At 39.7% G+C, this 24,143-nt stretch overlaps 1 protein-coding gene across 5 annotated transcripts in view; it reads left to right on the forward strand.

The window, feature by feature from the left end:
- Positions 1 to 24,143, forward strand: part of TMED8 (transmembrane p24 trafficking protein family member 8) — a 48,644-nt gene that overhangs the window by 20,098 nt on the left and 4,403 nt on the right. The window contains exons 2-6 of one of the 5 annotated variants that reach the window (XM_079130180.1): positions 6,048 to 6,111; positions 12,198 to 12,327; positions 14,315 to 14,456; positions 14,670 to 14,975; positions 16,398 to 17,560. In XM_079130180.1, the coding sequence (XP_078986306.1) occupies positions 6,048 to 6,111; positions 12,198 to 12,327; positions 14,315 to 14,456; positions 14,670 to 14,975; positions 16,398 to 16,615 (860 nt within the window). In that variant the 3' untranslated portion in view covers positions 16,616 to 17,560. Of the gene's footprint in view, positions 1 to 6,047; positions 6,112 to 12,197; positions 12,328 to 12,350; positions 13,627 to 14,314; positions 14,457 to 14,669; positions 14,976 to 16,397; positions 17,561 to 24,143 lie in introns of those variants that run through there. The other 4 variants (XM_079130181.1, XM_079130184.1, XM_079130183.1 and 1 more) reach the window with 4 other exon arrangements.

The following is a 24,143-nucleotide window of genomic DNA, read 5'->3' on the forward strand; positions in this document are numbered from 1 at the left end:
GTAGCTCAGTGGTAGAGTGCTTGCCTAGCACACATGAGGCACTGAGTTCAATCCTAAGCACCACATAAAAACAAAGGTATTGTGTCCATCTAAAACTAATAAAAACAAATTTGACAACATGATTATTTTTAAATCACATCTGTAGTCTGTCTCAACTGTCATTAACTAGTTAGATCCACTCTGTCTCTCATGTGGACTTCTGCAGAGGCTCACTCTCTGATCTGTTAAAGTCTACCCTAACTTTGGCTGCCACAGAATTATACCAAAATATACACATTTGGCTGTGTCATTTCCTGGCTTAAAATTCTCCATCACCTGTGGGATAAAGGGCCTTTGCACGCCTTCCTTGCTAGATTGAGAACTTCAGGAGGGCCTGAACTGTGTTTGTGTTAGTGTATTCTAATACCTAGCGTGCAGCCAGTCACTTGTTAGGAATTCAGTAAGAACTGAGTTCAGTTAGGGGAATCTGGGCTCATCTATCTGCACTCCTGCTATGGCCTCCAGCCATGCTCAGCTGCCATGATGTTTGTGTGTGTGTGCTTTTGCTCAGTCTCCTCTGCCTGCTGTGCCCTTTCCTCTTGACTTGGCCAAGTCATACTTATTCTTTAAGTCAGCATGACTGTCATTTCAAACCTCCTTTGACATCTTTCTGCCCTAGGTTAGTTAATTATCTGTTTCTGTGATATTTAGTACATAATTTTTTAAATGCTACCATGCATATATTATTATGGTCTCTATGAGTTTATCTTCTCACTAGACTGAGTTCTTTGAGGGCACATTTATGTCTAGTTTAATTCTGTATTTGACGCATGGAACACAGTGCCTGACACATAGCAGGGGCCCAGGAAGATTCTGTTGAAATTAGGCAGTGTCATTAAATCAAGTTTCCCTTTTTGATGTGGTTTGCATATGTACAGTACATTTTGGCTTTGGCAGAATATTTGATAGAGTGATATCTAAAGGAAGGATTCTGTGGTCTGTTTTTCTTTTTTTTTGGTATAGTCTATTTTAAATGGATGAATATTTTTGTTTAATGAAAGTAGGTTAAATGTTACATATGGAATGAATTCATTTTTAACAAAAAGACAGCCGATTTTATATGCATAAAAGTTTGTTTTGACCATATGGACTATTAGCAGATTGCAAATTAAAATATTAATGTCTCATGTTCTATTACATTGGTGAAAATTATAAGGAAATGATGATTTTCCTAGTGTTAGAATGCGGGAAATGGTCATACTCGCTAACTGCTAGTAGAAGTGAAATTTGGAAAGAAATTGGGCATCGTGTATAAAAGTCTTAATATGTAGATCCCTTGACAAGGAATTTCAGTCTGGGTGTGGGAGCATACACGTAGATTCTCAACCACTCAGAAGGCTGAGGCAGAAGGATCACTTGAGCCCAGGAGTTGGAGACCAGCCTGAGCAACATTTAGAGACCCTGTATCAAACAAAACAAAAACAAAGATATCATTCCTCACCTGTCAATTTCTGTCAATTTTGAAAAGTTTGACAACACACTCTTGATGTGGAAGCTGTGTGGGAAACAGGCATTTGTATATGGCATTTGTGAATATAAAATGATGGATTATTCCTATGGAGAAGAATTTGGTCCAGGAATCCCACTTCCAGGAACCTATTTCAAAGATACCCTGGCAAAAATACAAAATATACATAAGACATTGCAGCACAATTTGTAATATTAATAGAATGGAAATAACACAATTGTCTATCATGTAGGGACATTAGTATGGGATACTTTTCCAAAATCAAGCATTCCAGTTTAAAAAATAGCAAGGAATATTAGGCTGTTTATTTGAGGAGTATTTGGCTGTTTATTTTTTAACATAGACATTTATTGCTATAAATTCCTCTTACAAATGCTTTTCTGCATCCTGTAGGTTTGGTATGTAGTGTTTCTATTGTTTTTTTGTCTCAAGATATCTTTAAAATTTCCCTTGTGATTTCTTCTCTGAATCATTTGTTATTCAGTAGCGTGTTTAATTTCCACATGTTTGTGAATTTTTCAAAATTCCTCCTGTTATTAATTTCTAGTTTCATGTAATTGAGGACAGAAACAACACTTGCTGTAATTTCTGTCTTAAGTTTGTGAAGACTTGTTTTGTGGGTTAACATGTAGTCTATCCTGGAGAATGTTCCATGTGTGACAGAGAATTTGTATATTTCTGCTTTCAGATGGAAAGTTCTGTATGTCTGTTACAGAATGTATGTATGTAGGTCTATTTGATCTAACTTGTAGTTCAAGTGCAATATATCCTTATTAGTTTTTCTGTCTGGCTGATTTATCCATTGTTGAAAGTGGGATATTAAAGTTCCCTACTATTATTGTATTGAAATCCATTTATTTCTTCCTTCATGCCCGTTGGTATTTGCTTTATATCTTTAGGTGCTCTGATATACACACACTCATACATATATATGCAAATTTGTTTGTAATTACTATGACCTCTTGATAGATTGACCCCTTTATCATTATAAGATTATAAATAATGATCTTCTTGGTCTCTTGGAAAATTTTGACTTGAATCATACTTATCTATTGTAAGTATGGCCACTGTGCTCTTTTTTGATTACCATTTATATGAAACATCCTTGTTCATCCTTTTACTTTTAGCCTATGTGTGTTCTTATATTTAAAGTGAGTCTCTTGTAAACAGTATCACTTTATATGTGTGTGTGTGTGTGTGTGTGTGTGTGTGTGTATGAAAAAGAGAGAGAGAGAGAGAGACTGTTTTGTGTTGCTATAAAAATATATGAGACTGGGTGATTTATAAAGAACAAAGAATTATACAGTTCAGGAAACTGGGAGATTCAAAGTTACTTCTGGTGAGGGTCTTCTTGTTGTGTCATCTCATCACAGGAAACTGAAGAGATGGGGGGGAGGTGACTGAACTCATCGTTTTATCAGAAGCCCACTCCTGTGGTAACTAACCCATCCCCAGGATAATTAACCCATTCCCACGATAATGGCTCCTATCTATTCATGAGGTAGAGTTCCTAAATGCTGAGTCACATGAAAAAAAATAGGACATCTAAGAAATGATTGATTCCAGATTTGGGGCAGGGCATTTATAAGAGGAGCCTGGGACTTGTGCTGTAAGCAAGACTACTTGGGTCATGTTAAAGGGACACAGGAGCCAATTTTAAGGAGCAAAAGCTAGGAAAACTTGAAATACATAAAATAGGTTAAAATCCATGTTTCTGATGTTTAAAAAACAAATCATTCTTCACCTATTATTCTAAGTCAGTATTCTGATGGTTGGTGTAGAATCAGTTCTTTTTTTTTTTTTCCTTGTGGTTCTAAAGATTGAATCCAGAGGTGTTTTACCACTTGGCTACATCTTCAGTCATATATATATGTCTTTTAAATTAAATTTGTATTTTATTTTTTAAATTTTAAGGCAGGGTCTCTCACTGAGTTGCTTAGGCCCTTGCTAAGTAGCTGCGGCCTCAAACTTGCCTTTGCCTCCTGAGCTGGTGGAATTATAGGCGTGTACCATGGTGCTTGGCTCCAAGAATCAATTTTTTATCCTCCCTTTCTTTTAGAGTATTTTATAATGGCCAATAGTTGATGAGGAGAAGTTTTTTTTTTATTTTTAATATATTTTAAAATTGTTGATGGACCTTTATTTTACCCATTTATTTATATGTGGTGCTGAGAATTGAACCCAGTGCCTCACTCTACCAATGAGCTACAACCCCAGACCAGAAGTTTATTTATTTAGTAGAAGAATTCCAACAAATAAATGTATAAGGTGCTAGAATTGGAAAAATAGTTTTCCAGATTCTAATGAAATTATCTGTCAGTTTTAGACAGTAGTCATGATTGCTTGCCAAAGCTGTTAGGTGAAAGGTGCAGCCATTTAAAATGATGAGATAGGCCTGGGGTTGTGGCTCAGTGGTGGTGCGCTTGCCTAGCACACGTGGGACCCTGGGTTCAATCCTCAGCACCACATAAAAATAAAATAAAGGTATTGGGTCCACCTACAACTAAAAAATATATTAAAAAAAAATGATGAGATAGCCCTTATTTTTACTGGCCCTGAAAAATGTTCATTAACATTTGGTGTATATTTTTTTATAAATATATATATACGCATATACATATGTAATGCAACTATTATGTGTGTTTATCTGTATAAATATGTAAATAAATTTTTGAAAAGATACATCAGATTGTTAACAGTGGCTATATTTGGTTAGTGGAGTTATGGTTAGTGTTGTTTCTGTGACTATTTTGTTTTCTGTATTTCTGATATTTTCTACAGTAAACAATGGATTATTCGTATATTTAAAAAAATTTTTAAATGAAATAAAGTCTGAAAGGGTAATGCAAAATTTAATTTGTTCTACAATGAACAAAGCATAAACGTAATTTCAAAAAGTTAATTTGAAATAAATAATGTGGGTATGTGAAGTCCTGAATTTAAGTTAATAAGTCAGTTATTTTTCAAAAGTCTGTCTCAAAAATAGAGCATAAGTTGGAGTGGGCTTGAAAAAGTTGGTTTTTAGAAACCCCAAAGACTTTGATTGACTTATTGAGGCCAACTGGGTAAGTTAGCAATTAAGATTATCTAGTGCTGGATGGGGTGTTATGCCAAAAAATACTGTGTCCTTAGTCAGAGGTATTGCTGGTGTACTCTGCGTGGACTCGAACCCATCTGAAAAGGCTGTTTAGCTCTTCCCTGTGCGTGGGACAGATGAAGTGTAACAGCTGCACAAGGCCAGCATGGTCAGAGGCCATGTGATGTGGAGATGGCCAGCCCGGGCAGAAGGAACCCACAGGAAATGTGACGGCAGGCTGCTGATACCTGAAAGGTGTTGTGGGGAGGAGAAGCAGTTTTCATTTAAGTCAACAGAGGGAGGAACTTTCCATTCTCATTATCCCTCAGGGAACTGGGTCTCTTTACAGAGTGGCAGAAACTGGGGACAGCTGACAAGCATCTCAGACTCAGTTCTTTTGAGAGGAGAATGGGGTAGCATGAGCTCAAGCTCTTTCTACCTGTGAGACTGTAAATGGACAAAAAGAAAAATATGGCTGTTTGTATACAAGAAATAGAGACTAGATTAAGGTGGAATCACAAGTTTTTGCCCGTCATTTTCACTTTTATGACATGCTTAGTGTTTGAGGTTTACCTCATTAAGTTTTATTTCGATTGGGCACAGTGGTGCACGCCTGTCATCCTGTACTCAGGAGGCCAAGGCAGTAGGCCAGCCTGGACAACTTAGTGAGATCCCGTCTCAGGGGAAAAAAAAGGGTTTGATCCCCAGTACCGGCCAAAACCAAAAATATTTTATTTTGTATTGGAAAGTGGACTTGGGACTTTGGTTTCTTTCTGTCTTAACCAGAGGGCACCAAACTAGGGGATTGTCTAAATGCAGCAAACCAGATGCTATCTGAGTGTTCAGGGAATGCTGGATAAGTCAACTACAAAACTAAGTAATACCTGATGGTTAAGAGCACAGTCTCTATCCCTTAGTGTCCTTACCTGTAAGATGGCAGGTAAGGCTTGTCCAGAGCTCGGGAGCATGACCCTCATTATTCATTTCTCCTGTATATTTCTTGAGGTCACCTACTTATTCAGTAAATCATTGGTGAATGAATAAATGAATTAAATTACAAAAGTCCTTTACCTAATGTTGGATACAGTGATCTGAGCTAATTAAACATAGAAGTGACACTGGATTTGACACTAAATTCAGTTCATTTCACTGTACATTCCAGTCTGCTTTCTGTATTCTGCCTGCTTTAATCATCTCCTTCATGAGAAATAGGATTCTTGAATTAGGATTAATTTTGTGGAACTTGTTTTATGAAATGACTTACCTTTTTTAATGAATGGGTTTTGATGGTCCGAGAATACTTAGATGTGATAACTTGAGTCATTTTTGTTCTGGGCCTCTGAGAATATAAAGTTTATGCTCCAAATATTTTTGGTTGAAACTGCTAGTTTTTTTTAAAGTTACAGAAAACTATGATTGTGTTCCCTCTCAGATACCAAATTCTTTCTTTGCATTATTTTCTAGAGAATGAAGATCTAGAAAACACCAAGGCCACCTCTGATCCAGCACCCCATCCCTCGCCCCACAGGTAGGGACAAGCAACTATATTGGATAAAGAGCATTCAGAAGTTTTATTTTCTGAGAATAAAAATAATTGGTGAAAAGAAGCAGACAGCAGCTTAAGGGGCATGACAAGATGAAGTAATTAATCAAACCTTAAATCTGGGAACAATGTCAGATCTATTTCAAGTTGTAAGTTTTTCTTTTACTCTCATAGAATAAAACTGTAACTAATCGTCTAGCCTCATGTTGCTAATCTGCTCCTGAAGACCTTATTCACATTGCTAATCTGCTCCTGAAGACCTTATTCAAGTGTTAAAACATTTGATATAGATTCCAGGTGGACTTGCAAGAGAATGTGTGTTTGTTTTTTTTTAACCTAAAATATGTGTGTATACACATACAAAACAATTGAAGGCAGTTTTTGTCATGTAATTTTTCAAGTTAAACCATTATGATAACCTCTGGGTTACTGTAGATTATAATTTCCTTCTCTGTCCATCACATTTGCCCACCATCACTGATATCAGAGTGTACAGCAGAAAGGAAGAGTTGTTCTGAGATCTAGAATGAGAGCAAACCAAACATGAATGGAGTAATTAGTGACCGTAATTCCAAGAAACCAGAGCTAGTCGGTATTGTAGTCCAACAGATCGGTTTATAATATGTTATTTAGAATCTGTGGTGTCCATGCCCCACACAAAAGATATTTTTAAAATCTCTTACTTTTTGAGTTCTATTTAGAAAGTTTTTCTTTTTTTATATATGAAACAGTTTGGTTAATATTATAATGTCAGTGATAATACTACTCATGCTTTATTGAATGTTTATCTGTAACAATGATAATAGTAATGATAATATCAAAATATCAAATATTCCTATTTGCTAAATACTATAGCAGGTGTTAAGTGTATTATCTCATTTAATCTTCATAGCAACCCTAATGAAATAAATAACCTCCTTTTTTTTAAGATGAAGAAGTGGATCCAGTGAGTTCAATAATTTGCCCAGGTTTCCATAGCTATAGCTTATCCTCATACCAGGAATAGAGGGGTTTGAATTCTGTGCTTAGAGCTGCTAAGTTATTGTATATAATAACTTCTTCAAGGCTTTGGTTACATGAGACAGTTTACATTCTCTTGGAGTCCCCTGAGGGCTCCTTTCTGTCTTCCTGCCTCTGTCCCTTTTTTGCATATGTTGATTTGAGGGCTCTTTGGAAGATGAATTTTGGCACAGAATGGTTTTATCCTCCTAAAAATAAATATTTTTTGAGGTAAAAACAGAACATTCTTAGACAAAAGGAAATTTAATTTTTAAAATCTTGGGAGTGAAAAAAAAAAAAAAAAATCCAGCAGGTCTGATGCCGGAAGCTTAGTGCTTGTATTTTGTGTCTACAGGAAATGGAAACAACACAACTCTCCGCCTTTTCTAGTGAGGCTGGCCAGGCTCTCCCCACCCTTTGGGCTGTCCTCCCTGTTCCAGTTCAGCACAAACCAAAAAGCTTAAATTAACTTGGAGATTTTTCCTGTACCAACATCAAGTGATTTGCAGTTTCTCTTTCCCAAAATACTCTTCAGTAATCCTCCAGAACATAAAATGCTAATGTGAACATAAATTTATGTGACTTGCATGTTTTAAAAAAATTTATAAGTAGAACCATAGGTTCAAAATAACATGCACAGGACTAGTGTTGTAGCTCAGTGGTAAAGCACTTGCCTGTCATGTGTGAGGCACTGGGTTTGATCCTCAGCACCACATAAATATAAACAAATGAAATGAAGGCATTGTGCCCATCTACAACTAAAAAAAAAATATTAAAAATAATGTGCACAAAGACTTGGTTTTATTTTATTTTAATTTTGTGATCCTGAGGATTGAACACAGGGTTTTTTTGCACATGCTAGGCAAGTCCTTTACCACTGAGCAATACTCCTAGCCTGAGACTCAATTTTAGATGCCACAGTAAGATCAGGGAAATGATTCAGATTGCCTCTTGTAGTCCCTCCTTCTCAATATTGTAAATGGTAGTCTGATCCAGAATTCCTCTTTTGTTCCCAAGTAAAAATTAGCATATTCTCTTTTTTTTCTTTTTTCTTTATTTTGCTACTGGGGATTGAACCCAGGGGTGCTCCACCACTGAGCTGCATCCCCAGCCCTTTTTTAATGTTTTATGTAGATACAGGGTCTCACCGAGTTGCATAGGGCCTCACTATGTTGCTGAGGCTGGCTTTGAACTCATGATCCTCCTGTCTCAGCCTACCCAACCACTGTGATTACAGATGTGTGCCATCATACCTGGCTAGCATATTCATTTATTATTTCAACAAATATTTTGTGATGTCTACTGTTTATTCATTCACTAAATATTTGTTGATGTCCTTCAATTGATGGATGGATAAAGAAACTGTGGTATATATATACAATGGAATATTACTCAGCTATAAAGAATAATAAAATTATGGCATTTGCAGGCAAATGGATGAAATTGGAGAATATCATGCTAAGTGAGATAAGCCAATCTCAAAAAACCAAAAGACAAATGATCTCGCTGATAAGCGGATGATGACACATAATGGGAGGTGGGGGGAGCAAGAATGGAGGAAGGAAGGACTGTATAGAGGGAAAAGAGGGGTGGAAAGGGTGGGGGGAAGGAAAAAATAACAGAATGAATCAAACATCATTACCCTATGTAAATGTATGATTACACAAATGGTATGCTGCTACTCCATGTACAGACAGAAACAACATGTATCCCATTTGTTTATAATAAAAATAAATTTTAAAAAGTTTAAAAAAAATTTGTTGAGCACCTACTATATACCTGGTACTGAATATACTGCAAATGGATAAAGCAGTCCAAGTCTCTGCTCTTACAGATCTTGCAATCTAGTGGGAGAGGCAGATGAAAACAAGTGTATAGCATGCTTCATAGAATCTGAGTTGTCATCTCACCTGTAAGATGTGCTGTTATCTTAGGTACTACCAAGAGAGTCTAATAAGGGACACCAAAAGCCTGTGTCTTCAATGAAAAGATAGAGACACAGAAAAGGGCAGCAAGAAAGTGTGAATGTCTCCAACTTGGCACTGTTTAAGGGGAGGAAGAAATACCTTCCTTGAGAATATGAACCACAAATTGTAGTCATCAGTTTGCTGTCTAATTCACTCTGCTGGTGTGGTATAAATAAAACCCTTAAACAGAGAACTTAATTTCAGGGTGTCTCAGGCTGGTAGGGTTCCTGAACACTGGCAGAAGCATATGCAGATCTCCTATGGGAGGACCCAGGGTCAGTCCGGACCCATGGCACTTTTAAGACATCTTTTTTTTTTTTTTTTTTTTTTTTTGGTTTCAGGGATTGAACTCAGGGGCCCTCGACCACTGAGTCACATCCCCAGCCCTATTTTATATTTTATTTAGAGACAGTGTCTCACTGAGTTGCTTAGTGCCTCGCTGTTGCTGAAGCTGGCTTTGGACTTAGCACCCCAAACAACTGGGATTATAGGTGTGTGACACCATACCCAGGTGACATCATCAGTTTTTTTTTTTAAATATTTTTTATACCTTTATTTTATTTTTATGTGGTGCTGAGGATCGAACCCAGGGCCTCAAGCATGCTAGGCAAGTGCTCTGCCACTGAGCCACAAACCCAGCCCATCAGTTTTTAAGAGATCCTATATTTCAGTTCTGTTAAAACCTAAAAACTAATGTGCACTTGGAATCAACAAAATATGTTGCATAGTATGTAAGGCAGTAATAATTAAAGAGAAATGAATCAGGGTAAGGGTATGAAGAGTGACAGGTCAGGGGAGGAAAAGCCATTTTACACACGAACATCTAGGGAACCCCGTGGAAAGTAATAGTGAGAAAGAAAAAGCTGAAGAAAGAAGGAAGCTGAAGAAAGAAGAAAGCCATAAATGGGCTGGAAGAAGACTATTGGAGACAGAGAGTATGGGTGCAGAGACTGAGTGAGAGAGCGTTGGATGTGATTGAGGACATTCAGAGGTTCAGGAGGCCATTATGGCTGGAGTGACCTGGCAAAGCAGGGATTCAAGAAGATGGGGAGAGAGTGCACAGGGCCGGCCTGGCTTTACGTGCTGTGCATTCAGAGAGAGCGAGGCCCAGGCCCTGACATTAGGCTTGCCTTCTAGAAGAGGGGACAGAATAAACAGTGTTGAGAACAGAAACAGACTAAAATTTTTCTGGGTTTAATTAAAAGTATTTTTAAAAGTATTAAAATAGGCTCACAGACAAATTTACAGCTTACACTGGATTACCCAAGGAAGCCTGATTCTTTTGATTGCTTTGATGTAGGTGGAATGACTTGGATATTCCAAAAGATGGTTCTGTTTATCAGAAGAAGAAAGAATTTATAAACCAAGAATGATTTTTCTTGTTTACGTTAACAAAGGAGAAAAAAAGAAATAGAGAAATGTTGCCCTAAAATAAGGCATCAAATGCTTACACTTTTAAAAATTGAGGACCACAAAGAACTTTTTTTATGTGAGTTTTATCTATCAATATTTACTATATTAGATATTAAAATGGAAAAATTAGAAAATAATTATTCATTCACTTAAAAACAACAAAGTCACTACATATTAGTATAATTAACATGTTTTAAAAGAAAAGCAACTGATTTCCAAAGTAAAAGTAAAGAAGTGAGAAGAGAGACATTTGCAAATCTCTTTAATGCCTGGCTTTAATAAAAGCCAATTAGATTCTCATCTCTGCTTCTGGATTCATTCTCTTGTAATATCCTATGTCAGATAGTCTCTGGAAAATTCCACTACTCATTCTTGACAATAAGAATTAAAAGGAAATACTATTTTATTCTTAGTATGAAAGTACAGATTTTAGTTGTATTTGACTTTACAGATTCCCTGAAGGGTCCTAAGGACTGCAGGGAACCCCAGACCATTCTTTGTAACTGTTGCTCTAAAAATCCATGTCACTTAATTGGTAACAGATTTCCAAAAGACCTGGGGTTTTGTACTCCAGCCCTGCTACTTAACTCATTTTCTAGTCTCTCTGAACCAGGGAGATGGAGGAACATATAAATCATTCCCTTGCCTCTTCAAAATCAGCTATTCACATAGCTATGTTTTAAGTCATTAGGATAGTTGGTTATTGAGCTTAAAAGGAAAGAAAGTAGACTAGGGATGTGGCTCAGTGGTAGAGCGGTTGTCTGGTATACATGAGGCCCTGGGTTTGATACCCAGCAAAAAAAAATAAAATAATAAAATAAAAGGAAAGAGTGAACTGGGATACCCTGGGTGTGAAATGGAGCTGCTGAAAGACTTTGCCCTTGGGGTACCTGTGGAGAGGGACGGCCTTGCACCTCATCTGGAACCGCCTTTCATCAGTCTCTGACTGAGGCAGGCCTCCCCCACTTGCTTCCTTCTGGTGACCGTGTAGAACCAAACTGGGAGTCTAACTTCTGTTGAAATCGCGAGGAGTACATCCCAGAGTGAGGAATACAGTCAGACTCATAAAAGCAGAGAGTGGGTGGTGGTTATGCACTGGCGGGGCACAGGGTAGAATGAGGACAGGCCGGTCCACACAAGGCTTCAGTTAGACGGGGAGAATAACTTCTGCAGATTTTTGCATGGCATGGTGACTGGTTAATAATAATTTTTCATACTTAAAAATTGCTAACGTAGATTTTAAGTGTTCTCACAAAATAATTATTTGAGGTGATGGGTATGTTAATTAGCCTCATTTCATTCCATAATGTTTATGTTTACATATTTACATATATTTTATATATTTATATATACTCATATGTCATATTTTACACATAAATTTGTCAATTAAAACAAAGAAATAACAACAACAAAGAAAATCAGACTGGAAATCTGTCAGATGACCGCTGTTTTCTTTGATTCTTAGAGCCTGGCTTTTGTCTGTCCATGTGCCCACGCATGGTCAGTGCTTTGCTGTGGGCCAGTTCAGCCCTTGGCAGCTGGGAGCTGAAGTGACAGTGGACCTACATACTGAAGGTGGAGAGTGGGGTTGGGGTGGGGTGTCCTTTGAATGCTGTTTTTTTCCAGAGTTCTCTAAGACTGTTGTGCCTTTTTGAAGAGCCCTTGAATTGACATGCTCTCTTCTTCTGAGAGGCCACAGATGGTACCTCCAGTGAGTAAGGATGCCACAGAAGATCTGCAGGAAGCAACCAATCCCGCAGAAGCTCCAGCTTTGATGGAACAGCATTTGCTGCCTGCAGACCAGGCCCAAGTCCGCAACGAGGTGGGGAGCATATTCTGGCTCTCTCTCACGAAGAAGTTTGTGGCACCAAAATTTAGATACGTAACAGATGGGTTGGAGTTAGAAACCATAGTGTTCTTGCTCCCGTAATTCTCTCTGTTCCCTTTACAGCAGCTCACTTTTAATTATTTTAAGAATGATTATCTGTATCTGCTGTATCTATTGTATTAGCACCCAGTAGGTACCTTTTCAAAAAATGAAGTGTTAGAAGGAATGTTCGGTATTCAGTGTTCTCTAAAATCCTCTTGATGTGAGGAGCCTTAGCATTGGACTATTTTAGTCTCACTTTTCTTATGGAAGTTCTACTCAGTATTTATGGTAAATATTCTATAGAAGTGGTGTTGATAAGTAGTGGTTCTCTTGCCATAAAGGTATGGAAGATAGGGATTGTATTATTATTAGCACAGGTGTTATAACAATAATCACTATTTAATAAAGACAACAAGCATTATAATAAAATCTGTGTAATGCTTTATAGTTTGTAAACGTTTTTATTTACAATACTTCATTTACTCTGAGAGCAGCCTTGTAAGATGGATACCATTGTGACCCCATTTACCAAATGAGGAAACTGAGGCTAAGGCTATGCAGCTAAACTAATTACAAATGAAATCTGTTGTTGAGCCTTTTGGAAAAAGAAGGATTCCTTTAGCACACTAGTCAAAGTCTGATTCACTTCATTTAGCAGTAGAGATAATAACTGGAGTGCTTGCTCTCCCAAAACATACTGAGAACCCAGCCTGAGTGCATTATAAACATGAATCATTTGTTTCTCACAAATTCAATTCCAGCCTCTTAACTGGATTGCTGACTCCCTGATGCACGTTCCCCAGTGGGCAGTAGGTGTAGATTTCTTGTTGAAGTGTCTACCAACTGGAGAAGGAAATAAGGCATAATACCATGAAACAAGGAACACAATCAGAATGATCTGAAGGGAAACCCAGCATAGAGAGACTGTAGGCTCCTGTATGGGTTAGTGAGGGCTTTGAGTATCAAATGCCATTTGTGTTCTTCCATGCATGTCAGGTATTTGGCAGCAAGTGCACTGCTCAAATGCAAATTCTGAGGCTGCTCTGAGATGAAATTGTTTTTAGAACATAGTGATGTAGAGGGTGAGAGAACATGTAGCCCAAGGTGTAGATGAGGGAGAGGGAGGGAAGAAGAAAAGAGAGGAAGAGTGAAAATGAGAGGGAGAGAGGGAGGGAGGGAGGGAGGGAGGGTAGACTGAGAAAGCAGTTTCTCTCTGCGGTGTTTGTTGAACTGGCTGATAGTGATATAGAGGTAACCCTTGAGTGGGAAGTAGCCTCAGTGTAGAAGTAAATCATGTAGCAGGAGGCTGTGTGGCAGAGTGGAAGTTGAGCTAAACAGTGAACAACTGGCATGAGAGAAGCCACAGACCATGCTGTGCAGGCTAAGGTGAGATCAGGCATGGCCCAGAACACGGGATGCAAAAGCCAGGAACCAGCTTAGAGGATGTGTGTGGGGAAGGACTGTGTAAAGGGTATAGAGCAGAAAACTTTTCCAAAGTTGCAAAAGGTAGGAAAGAACAAGAAAGAATCTTTAAACCAGGGAGCATTAAATATATATATAGAATTTATTCTGGTGTGTTGGCTATCCCAGCTACTTGGGAGGCTGGGGCAGGAGAATGGCAAGCTCGGGGTTAGTCTGGGCAATCTTGCAAGACCTTGTATCAAAATAAAAATAAACATAAACATAAAAAGGAGTGGGGATGTAGCTCAGTGGTAGAGCACTTGCTTAGCGTGTGTGATGCCTGGGTTCAATTACTCATACTTAAAAAAAAAAAAGAAAGAAAAAGAATTTGTTAGCAGTGTACTTGGAAGAAAAGGAATGTTGAATAGCATATTGAGCTTTGAGTTGGGGTTGTGGAAGAAATAGGGGAGGGGTGGGCTAACCTTCATTTGTAAAGAGATTAATTGGAATCTGCCACTCCAGTGTGTCCTTTAACCAGAGTTCTGATGTGCAGATGGCCAAGTACCAAGTTCCACAAAGGTCTGGAGACATCGTTATGATCCAGTCTGAGCATACGGGAGCTATTGATGTTCTTTCAGCTGATTTGGAATCTGCAGATCTTCTGGGGGACCACAGGAAAGGTGAGATCTCTGGAAGTACAGAAAATATATATTTTTTAAAATTTCCAATAGACATGTAAAGAAAGGCAGGCAGATGTAAGGAAAGAAAATGACTTGTGAAAGGAAGTAAAGAAGCCAGTAGCAAGAATGTCTTTGTGTCAACCTCCCTAAGCAAAGTGCTGGGTGTGGGAGCATTTCCTCAGTTTTCCAGTAGCAAGCTTCCTGTCCTTTCAGTTTCTCCACCTCTGATGGCTCCTCCATGCATCTGGACCTTTGCCAAGGTGAAGGAATTCAAAAGCAAGCTGGGCAAAGAGAAGAACAGCCGTCTGGTGGTGAAGCGGGGTGAGGTGGTGACCATCCGGGTACCCACCCATCCAGAGGGGAAGCGTGTCTGCTGGGAGTTTGCAACTGATGACTATGACATTGGCTTTGGAGTGTATTTTGACTGGACCCCTGTAACCAGCACTGACATAACTGTGCAGGTCAGTGATTCCAGTGAGGATGAGGATGAAGAAGAGGAAGAGGAGGAAGAGATAGAAGGTAAATTTAACATGGTTTGCAGTTTTCATTTCTGCCTCAGCCTAACCTGTAGTGAGCACTTCTTGGGTTGTAGCAATCCTCCTCAGAGTGCAGGTGAGGAGGGATCCAGCAGCACTGTGGGCATGGGATCCAGCGTTGCAAGTAAGTCGAGAGTACAGGCCAAAGTTAGACACTCAAAGAACATTCCAGTGGGGTTGTTACTGATGCCTTAGTTGAAAGTTTTATTTCCTTTTAATCAGTACCTAGTTATTTCCCCAACTTTTTTTCTGGGGGTGGTGATAGGGTAGGAGCAGAGGAAGAGGAGTCACTGCTACCATATGTTAGGGCTGGGTTTTCCACATTACATAGAAGCCTGAAATTATATTACATTTCTCTCTTATGTTAGGGCTATTTATTCTTAACATGGAGCCAAACTGAGTGATTGCAATTTGTTAAATGTACCCCTTTTTCTCCCATGCAAACTGTCTTAGCCATCTGACCCCTGGTTCTTCTTCACTTCATCACCAGAGCATTTTGAAAGTAGTCCCTTAGCTGGTGTGGTGGTGCATACCTGTAATCCCAACTACTCACAGAGCTAAGGCAGGAAGATCATAAGTTCAAGATCAGCTTGAGCAACTTAGTGAGACCATGTCTCAAAATAAAAAATAAAAAGGGCTGGGTGTGTAGCTCAGTGGAAGAGTGCAATCCCCAGTACCATCTATGGGAAGCGGGTAAAAAAAAAACAGTCTCTGCTCCAGTCCAGCTGTTATTTGTAGTGTCTGCTCAGGATGGCCCTGAGACATTTTGAGGAGGGAGGTAATCTAAGAGTATGTTCAAAGCTTTAGTTATTTTTCTTAGTTTTTTAAATGTAATCTTAAAACCAGTTCCTTAACTTGCTTTTTCAAGTCTGCAAGGAAATCTACAGGTGTTTAGAGAAGAGGAGAACCTTATATCTTATTTGCCACATTTTAGGAAACCAAGTGGAAGTTTTAGGGTCACTCTGTACATGTTTATCCACATTTCCTACTTCTGTTGGCTAGTCCTGTCACCTGCTGAATGAAAGAATTCCGAGATCTTCCCATCTAATGTCTCTTTCTACCCCTCAGAAATACCCAGACATGTTTGGAGTTTATTAGGCTAACTCACTGTTTCTCAGTGGCATTTGGGATGGGGCACTACTTTGTTGCCGAGGTATCCTGAATTTAGCACTCCTGGACCCTGGAGCACTAAATGCCAGTGTCACTCGGTAGTCACTGTTATGACCAAAAAAAAAAAAAAAAAAAACATCACCAGACCTTTTTCAGATGACTACAGTAGAATGCCAGCAGCACCTCCCCTCTCCATTGCTGAAGTCACGGGGTTACCTAGCTCATCTTCCCACCATCAGTAGCCTGTGTTCAGTCTCTGAACTCATGTCCAAACACTGCCATTTTGCTTCTGCAGAACCTGTCCCAGTAGGAGATGTGGAGAGAGGCTCCAGGAGCTCCCTACGGGGTCGCTATGGGGAAGTCATGCCTGTGTACCGGCGGGACAGCCACCGAGATGTGCAGGCTGGCAGCCATGACTACCCTGGTGAGGGTATCTACCTGCTCAAGTTTGACAACTCCTACTCTCTGCTACGCAACAAGACCCTCTACTTCCACATCTACTACACTAGCTGAAGGACTGCTGGGACAGCGGGCAGGCTGTATTTGCTGGCTGACGCAGGCTGCCAGCTGGAGCCTCTTGTTTTAGACAGACAAGAGCTGAAAGTTCCATGGGAGGCTTCTGAGCCTCACGTCCTGCCTGGCATGCCTGATTGTTTAACCCGCGTAGCTTTTTCCCCTTCTTGGCTTCTGCAGGTGGTGGTGTAGTCCCCTGTTCTGTGGTCCCTGACTCATGCTCTTGTTGCTTCAGACTCCAGCAAACTCCCTCTTTGAAGGCACTTATCAGGCAAAAGCCTAAAAGGAAGTAGGATGTTGTCTTTTAAAAATAGATGTGTGTTGGTACAAGGTTCATCAGTCAGGTTGCTGCTTGCTCCTCTAGAGCCTGTAATGCCAATGTGTTCAGTGGCACCCACCCTCTTTACTTTTTAAGGTGCCAGAAGAGGGAAAAGCACATTGCCTGTGAAGGAGCCCAATGTCTTGGACAGAGAAAGCTCTGTCCAGCCTCTCACCACTGCCATATTCCTGCCTGCTGGGTATTCTTGGTCTCTAGCACAGGCTGAGACCTCACTGCCTTGGAGGGGTACTATTATTTCTGATGGTTAGACTCCTCCTTTTTTCTCTTTCCTAAGTCTGTGTTTTTGCCATATAGCAAGAACTTTGATGCAATCTAGTGATGGATCAGTGTAACCTAAGATCTTCTGGGAGGAAAAACGGGCTCTATCACTTCCTGTTCCAAGAGCTAGTTTCCCTTACCAAGGGCACTGGCAGTTGATGCAGAAAGAGTGGAAATTAGGTACTGAATTGATCTTAGAATGCACTTTTGAAATTCCTAGTGTTACTCAATTTTTTAAAAAAATTTAATCCAAGAAAGAGGGGTATCATCAGAGAGAGGTTTATAAAAAAGAAAAAAGGAAAAACACTCCAGATTCCCCCACCACTTTTTTTTTTCTCTCTTTTTTTTTTTTTAATAAATTTTGGTTTGGAACCAAATACAGTGAAACCCAATCAGGTTTCCAAAGTTTCTGGATTTAGGTTTTTTGTATTGAGGGCTAAAAGCTTTTGGTGTTCGAAGTCCCTTAGGAAAGGGATGCTGCTGATTGTACGTGTTCTTTACCTGACCAAAGCTTGCATTTCCCTGATGACAGCCTTCCTCACTCTGTCTGCCCTGAGGCCTATGAGTGCCACAGAGTGCGGATGTGCTGCAGCAGGTAGCCCCCAGGTGCCAGGGCCTCTGGGGAAGGAGACTGGGTGAGGCCTGGACTCCAGCAGTCATCTGTTCCTCCTTGTTTCTTGTTCCTGTGTTAAGTCTTTGAATTTTGGATAATCAGATTTATTTATTTATTTATTTTTTTAGCACATTTCATTTTTGCCTTTGAAACAGTTTCATCTGTTTCTCAGAAGGCTTCCCATCTGCTCTGAGCCACTGAGGCCACCTCTTCTATAGAGTTGAAGATGATTGTAGGAGAATTTGGGAAGTGACTATGTTCATTCCTACAGCTCAGTCCTGGGATGCTCTGGGAGGAGTCTGCTCCTTCAGGATGGATGACTCTAGCCTGCCCCACGTGTAGGTGCAGACCAGCACTCCCGTCAGGAATTGTAAGTGGCGAGAGAGCCTACTCATTCTCTGGGAATTGAGTGCAGAGGAATGGACTAGCAATCAGTGACTAGCCAATCACTGTGATTCCAGGATTTCAAAGTCCCTTGCCTCCTCTGACACCTTTTCATGATGTTTTCTTTGGCTCATTCCTTTGTTGGGTGGGTGACTCACACCAAGCCTCTCCTCCCTATAGGAGTGACCACTTGAACAGTAAGACTCCTCCCAATAGGTAATAGCATGATGTCAGGAACAAAGGGCCATGCAACCTGCGTGGGTCCTGAGCCTCTGTTACCCTGGGAGCAAAGCCCAAAGTAGGATAGGTGTTGTGGATTGCCATGGCATTCCCATTCTCTGAGCGGCACCATACCTCCGTTAATGTTATCATTGCAAATGTGTTTTGTAGAAGATCACACTGGCCAAAATTTATATACCTTGCAAGAAATGATTTTAGTGATTGTTTGGGCAGTGAAAAGCAAACATGTCATGGGTACTCTTTCACCATGGAAGTTGAATCATGCCTTAGCTAATCAAATACAGTCTTTGTAAAATAATTTTCTACTGAGCTATTTTCCCGTCATTGAAAGCCTTGCTTATATTCCTGTTTATTATCAGCTTCTGACTATCTCAAAATGGAGCTGTCGGCCACCAGTAGCAAGCTCCCACAGATAACACACATCATTTATTTTTTATTTTTGTCATGAGATTCTCTTTGCTTATTTTTCTTTGGAATCCTGGTTCTGTTGTATCAGGGAACCCTGAGGGACTTGTTCTCATCACCTCTATGTGCCTGCTATTGTCTGGTCACTTTTGAAGTCCTGGGCATTGTTATATTTAGTTCCTTACTGTTTTTTCCTCAACAAGGTTTCTTGGTTTCATTAGCACAAAATAGCTAAAAGGAGATACTTTCACAGTCTAATACATTCACTCTTCTCATATTAAATTTCTGAAATAATTGAACTTTCGAGACAAATTACCTGCACTGAAGCACAGGTAATTACTGAGAACTCATGGCTCAGCAAATTCTAAAAGGTGGTGACTTCCTAGGCTTTCCTTGTCCAAGTTTGTAGAAGTAAACAGTGAGATGAAAATCCCTTGCTCTCACTCTCACTCTGTTCTCCAGAGCACAAGTAAATATTAACGGTTAGAAAGAAAGCATGTAGGGTGGAGATTGGAATTCTCCACAGAGTAGTTGAGTTCTTAAATTTCTTCAGTCTGTTTAGTTTTCCTGCTTTGTTGATAGGTGGGACTTTGGGAAAGGAAGATATATTTAAAGTTATTTTTTCCAACGTTTTACTATGAAAACTTTCAACAAACAGAAAAAGTAAGTATAAACACACACATGACATGTAGACTTTAAAATCATAAAATGTTAATTTTTAAATAAAGATGATTCTAACTTTCTGTTCTTTTGACAAGTGTCCAGTTAGAGAATGTTCTCTGTACAGACAGCACCAGCTCTCCTGTGTCAGGAGTGCCCCTGGTTTTTAGCAGACCTGTTTCATTCAACATGGGTTACCTGAGATGTGGCCTTCACAAAAATGGTTCTTCTTCTTCATCTTTCAAAACTCTTTCTACCTTCAGGCTATGATTTCTGCCTTCTTTCCCTCTAACTGGCATTTCAGTGAGGGTAATTGTGAGGCTACCCTGGAAAGACTTGATTCTAATCTCTGTTGCTTTATGACACACCCTCAGGACTCTGAAATTCAAACTCAATCCTCCTTTACCACAGAAGTAGGGAGCAACTTGAAATCAGACTATGCTTACTTGTTTTTTTAATTAATTGATTTATATACTTTAAAAAATATTTTAATCTGTTATTTAGGAAAGCAAAATGGACTTTTAAAAAAGTATATATTATTTCATTTTAGTAGGGACATGGAAGAGCTAAATTGATAAGCTTGCTGTCTTTTATTAATCAATAGGATTAGACACTGTGAAATTTACAATATATAAGTTTTGTATTTGATGTGCCCCACCTAGTCCATCTTTGAGAGAATTAGGTGAAACCCAAACCCTAAAGTTTGTATTTTTACATTTATTTTTAAAGACCACTTCTCTGCAAAAAGTTGCCTTTAACCTCAAAGCCTATGGTTTTAAGGCCTGGAGCTGAGGGACTCCAGATTCACTAAAGGACCAGTTCCAGTGGAGGGTGGGAGCGGGTGAGCTTTGGTGCTGCCTTTTAAATTCACAAGGAGTGGACACAGGATCAGACCGGAGGGAGAGCAAAGCTGTGGAATACATCCTGGGGGCTTGCTCCTATCCTGATTTCATTTAATGTTTGAGTCTGCATTTCATTCTCTAAGCCAGGAGCTTTCCTGGTTTCCATGTGCTTGCGGGGGAATTCCCAAGCCCATTTCGCTCTCTTTTCCAGTAGGACAAACTAGTAGGTCCCTTCTGCTAAGTGTAATCCTGACATGAGGATTGCTTTCATCTCTCTGTTCTCTGGGATTTAAGTGTTTCGTGCCAGCAAAAAAACAGCGGGATTAGAGAGAGGCTGAGAGGAGTCAGTTCCAGATATGGTACTATCGCCACAGTGGTCTTAATATGGCCAAGAAGAGGGTGAGAGAGGTTCATTTTGATCAACTTCACAGATGAGCCTAAAACTATAGGAGCGGGGCTGGGTAACACGCAGTTCCCATAGGTTGACTGCACAGGCACCCTTAACCTGTGTTAAGCTCCTTTCCACATGGGCCAAAGTGAAGAATGCCTGGAAACCAAAATCTGCTGGAACAGGGAAGCATCCCACCCCTGCAGAGCAAAGGTGGCTGAAGACAGTGTGAGCCTGTCTGGTGGAAGGAAGGAAGGTAAATCCACTACTGTTAAGAGGTAGGCTTGTGAGGACTGGGGGTCTTGGCTCAGTGGCAGAGTGCTTGCCTAGCATGTGTGAGGCACTGGGTTTGATTCTCAGCACCACATAAAAATAAATGAATAAAATAAAGGTTTATCAACATCTGAAAAATACTAAAAAAAGTGGGGCCGGGGGCGGTAAGCTTGTGAAGCCTGGTTGACAGAGCACAAGTCCTCATACTCATTGTGATTGTGCTCAGGGTGCCTCCACATTGCCCCTTTGGGAATGAGCATTGAGAATCGGTCACAAGCTACCATTATGGCTGTGGTGCACGCCTGTAATCCCAAGAGGATTGCAAATTTGAGACCAACCTCAGTAATTTAGTGAGACCCTGTCTCAAAATAAAACAAAAAAGAGCTGGGGATAGGCAACCTTGAGTTTAATCCCTGGTACAAAAAGAAAAGAAAAGAAAAGAAAATCAGTCTCAAGCTGGGTGTTTGCTTTCCCCTGACCCAGTGCTCTGCTCCTGGTGGCCTCTATGAGAATGGGAGGAGACAGGCAAGAACTGCTTTGGCTGTGTCAGGTTGACTGTCCTTTGCTCTTGTCTGATCCATGTAGCATCTGTGGGCATTCCCAAATAACATCCCAGTTATTTAGGTGATGGGGTTAGGGCAGAATTTGTGACCCAAAGAGAAACTTTGTTAAGCATTATGTGGCCAGGTTTCAAAATCAGTGCTCCCTCTGAAGTGTCTCATTGTTCCTGCTTGAACCAGGAAGGCTACACAGAAGCTCTCCTGTTTGAATCCCTTTGTCTCCAAGCTAAGAAAACTCGATGAATGGCTTAAAGCCTGAAATAACTATAGATAGTATGGCTCATTTACAAATTGTTGTTCCTCACAAACCAAGTCCAGAGGCAAGACACTGGCTTTGACGTTGTTTGTGGTCCTGACCACTGGTTTGACCTCATCATCTGATTTCTGTTGTATGTAACCTCGAATTCTTCTAGGCCCCAGGCATGTGTACCACAGATACTGTCCTGGCTCTTCTTCATTCTAAGATATGACGAAAAGGTGCCCTAAAAATCTAGAGATACAGGCTACTTGATGAAATTTCAGTTTTTTATCATTTTAAGCAGGTCGTTTTGGCTTATTCGAGGGTGAAAAAATATGTGAAATGACTTTCAGGGACAAAGTGTATATTCTAAGTTCTGATATAGGATCATGAACAATTCTGAAGTTTGGGTTGAAATATCATAGTACATAGTATTGCCGAAGAGCCCACAGTTCACTGTCAACTTAAGGGGCTCTTCCTGAACTCTCCTCATCACTCAGGGTTGAAATGCCTCATCTGTAATGTTCCTTGTTATTGATGGTCATTGTTGATTCTTAGGTTCGGGCCAGGAATCATCCGGAAATCATTATCTAAATTCCTTCTCTCATGTTCTGAACAGTACATTTTACTAAGAAATTCCTGTTAAAAGCACCATCATGTTCCTTTTTGAAATTATTGTCCCATAAGTGAATTAGCTTTCATTTAATCCAGTTGAGTTACTTCCATTTAGCTACGTTAAAGAACAAGTGAAGTCTGGAGAAAGCAATCCTGTGACCCGTGATTCTGGTGTATCCATTTTTCCTTAATAATAATGGGAAGTGTTTTCAGATTCCCAGAGGAAATGCTGCGATGCTTTGTAAAAAATGAAAGCATTTACAGTATTCAATTGTATTCAGTGATGGATTCAAAGACAGCAGGCTGGGAATGGATGATGGGAGTGCAGGCAGGGGCTTGAAGGCTTCCTAAACCACTGCTCCACAGCATTTAGCTCATGTTTCTGGAGGGCCTGCTTTAGTGCCATCACTCAGATCTATCAGTTGATTGAAAAGCGATCATGTTTTCCTGGTAAATATGTAAGCAATTGGCAACCGTGAAGACATTCTTTCCTTACTGTTCTACATCATTCACGGATACTGACTTCACAAGAGGGGTCTGGAAGGGAATCTGTATCACTGTTTTGTCTTTTTTATAAAATATAATAGTATCCTAACTAATCATTTATCAACTTGTTCTACATGTCACCCTCATGCAAAATGCTGTCAATATTTCCTATGATTTCCACGTTAAGAACTCTGTACCAAATTGTTATTTGATTTCTGTGTCCTGCTGAGTGGTTTTTCTTTTAAAATACCATATTTTATCACCCTGTGGCACTGAGTGTGTTGCTGTGATACGGTGATGATCCTGAGCTATAGTTCTTTAAATAGCTCGGTTCTTGTGTTTTTATATTATGTAACAGTTTTGTGATGCTTTTGTGCATTCTTTGTCTTCTCTTCCGAGTTTTGAAATCTGTCATAAATAAACTTTTTCACTGTGCACCTAAAACATCTGAGTCGTATCTTAACTTGATTTACATTTACCTCTTCTCTTTCCCCTTCATCTTAAGGGGAAGGGTATTCTGTGAATCCACGTGCATTCTTTTATAATATATCAAGATTATACAATTTAAAAAATGAGGATAAGATTAATAATAGATCTTTCATCTGTATTTAAATTCACATCAGAGTATTATGAACTGGGAACTGGGTTTGGAAAAAATTGTGTTTATAGTGATGATTAATAGAACATTGAATTTTAGTCAGGATTTGGTCCCTAGTGATGCTCATCTCTTCAAATTTGGCACCAGTATTTTGAATACCAGGTTAATCATTAACATAGTCTGCAGATATTTAATTCAGCCTAGTTTTATTTGCAAATATGACACCATAACATGACTTTGACATCTTTTAAAACACTGCCTCTTCACATTCCTGGCGTCTGAGTAGGGAGGAGTGCCATTTAAATACTCTGTTCAGTGCTCTCTGACTCTAAGATAAGCCTGTCAGGTCATTCTCTGCTTTTGCAACATATCTTAGAGGCTGCAGGATAAAGAAGAGATATGAAATAATTGTGAGTTAAATGAATATAATCTGCCTACTAAATTATGCCGTAACCAACAATAAAATGCCTAGGCAGCTGGACGAGGTGGTGCATACCTGTAATCCCAGCAGCTTGGGAGGCCAAGATGGGGATCACATGTTCAAAGCCAGACTAAGCAACGGTGAGGCACTAAGCAACTCAGTGAGACCCTGTCTCTAAATAAAATACAAAACAGGGCTGGGGATGTG

Source organism: Sciurus vulgaris (assembly GCF_902686455.1).
Source record: "Sciurus vulgaris genome assembly, chromosome: 2".
Taxonomy (NCBI): Eukaryota; Metazoa; Chordata; class Mammalia; order Rodentia; family Sciuridae; genus Sciurus; species Sciurus vulgaris.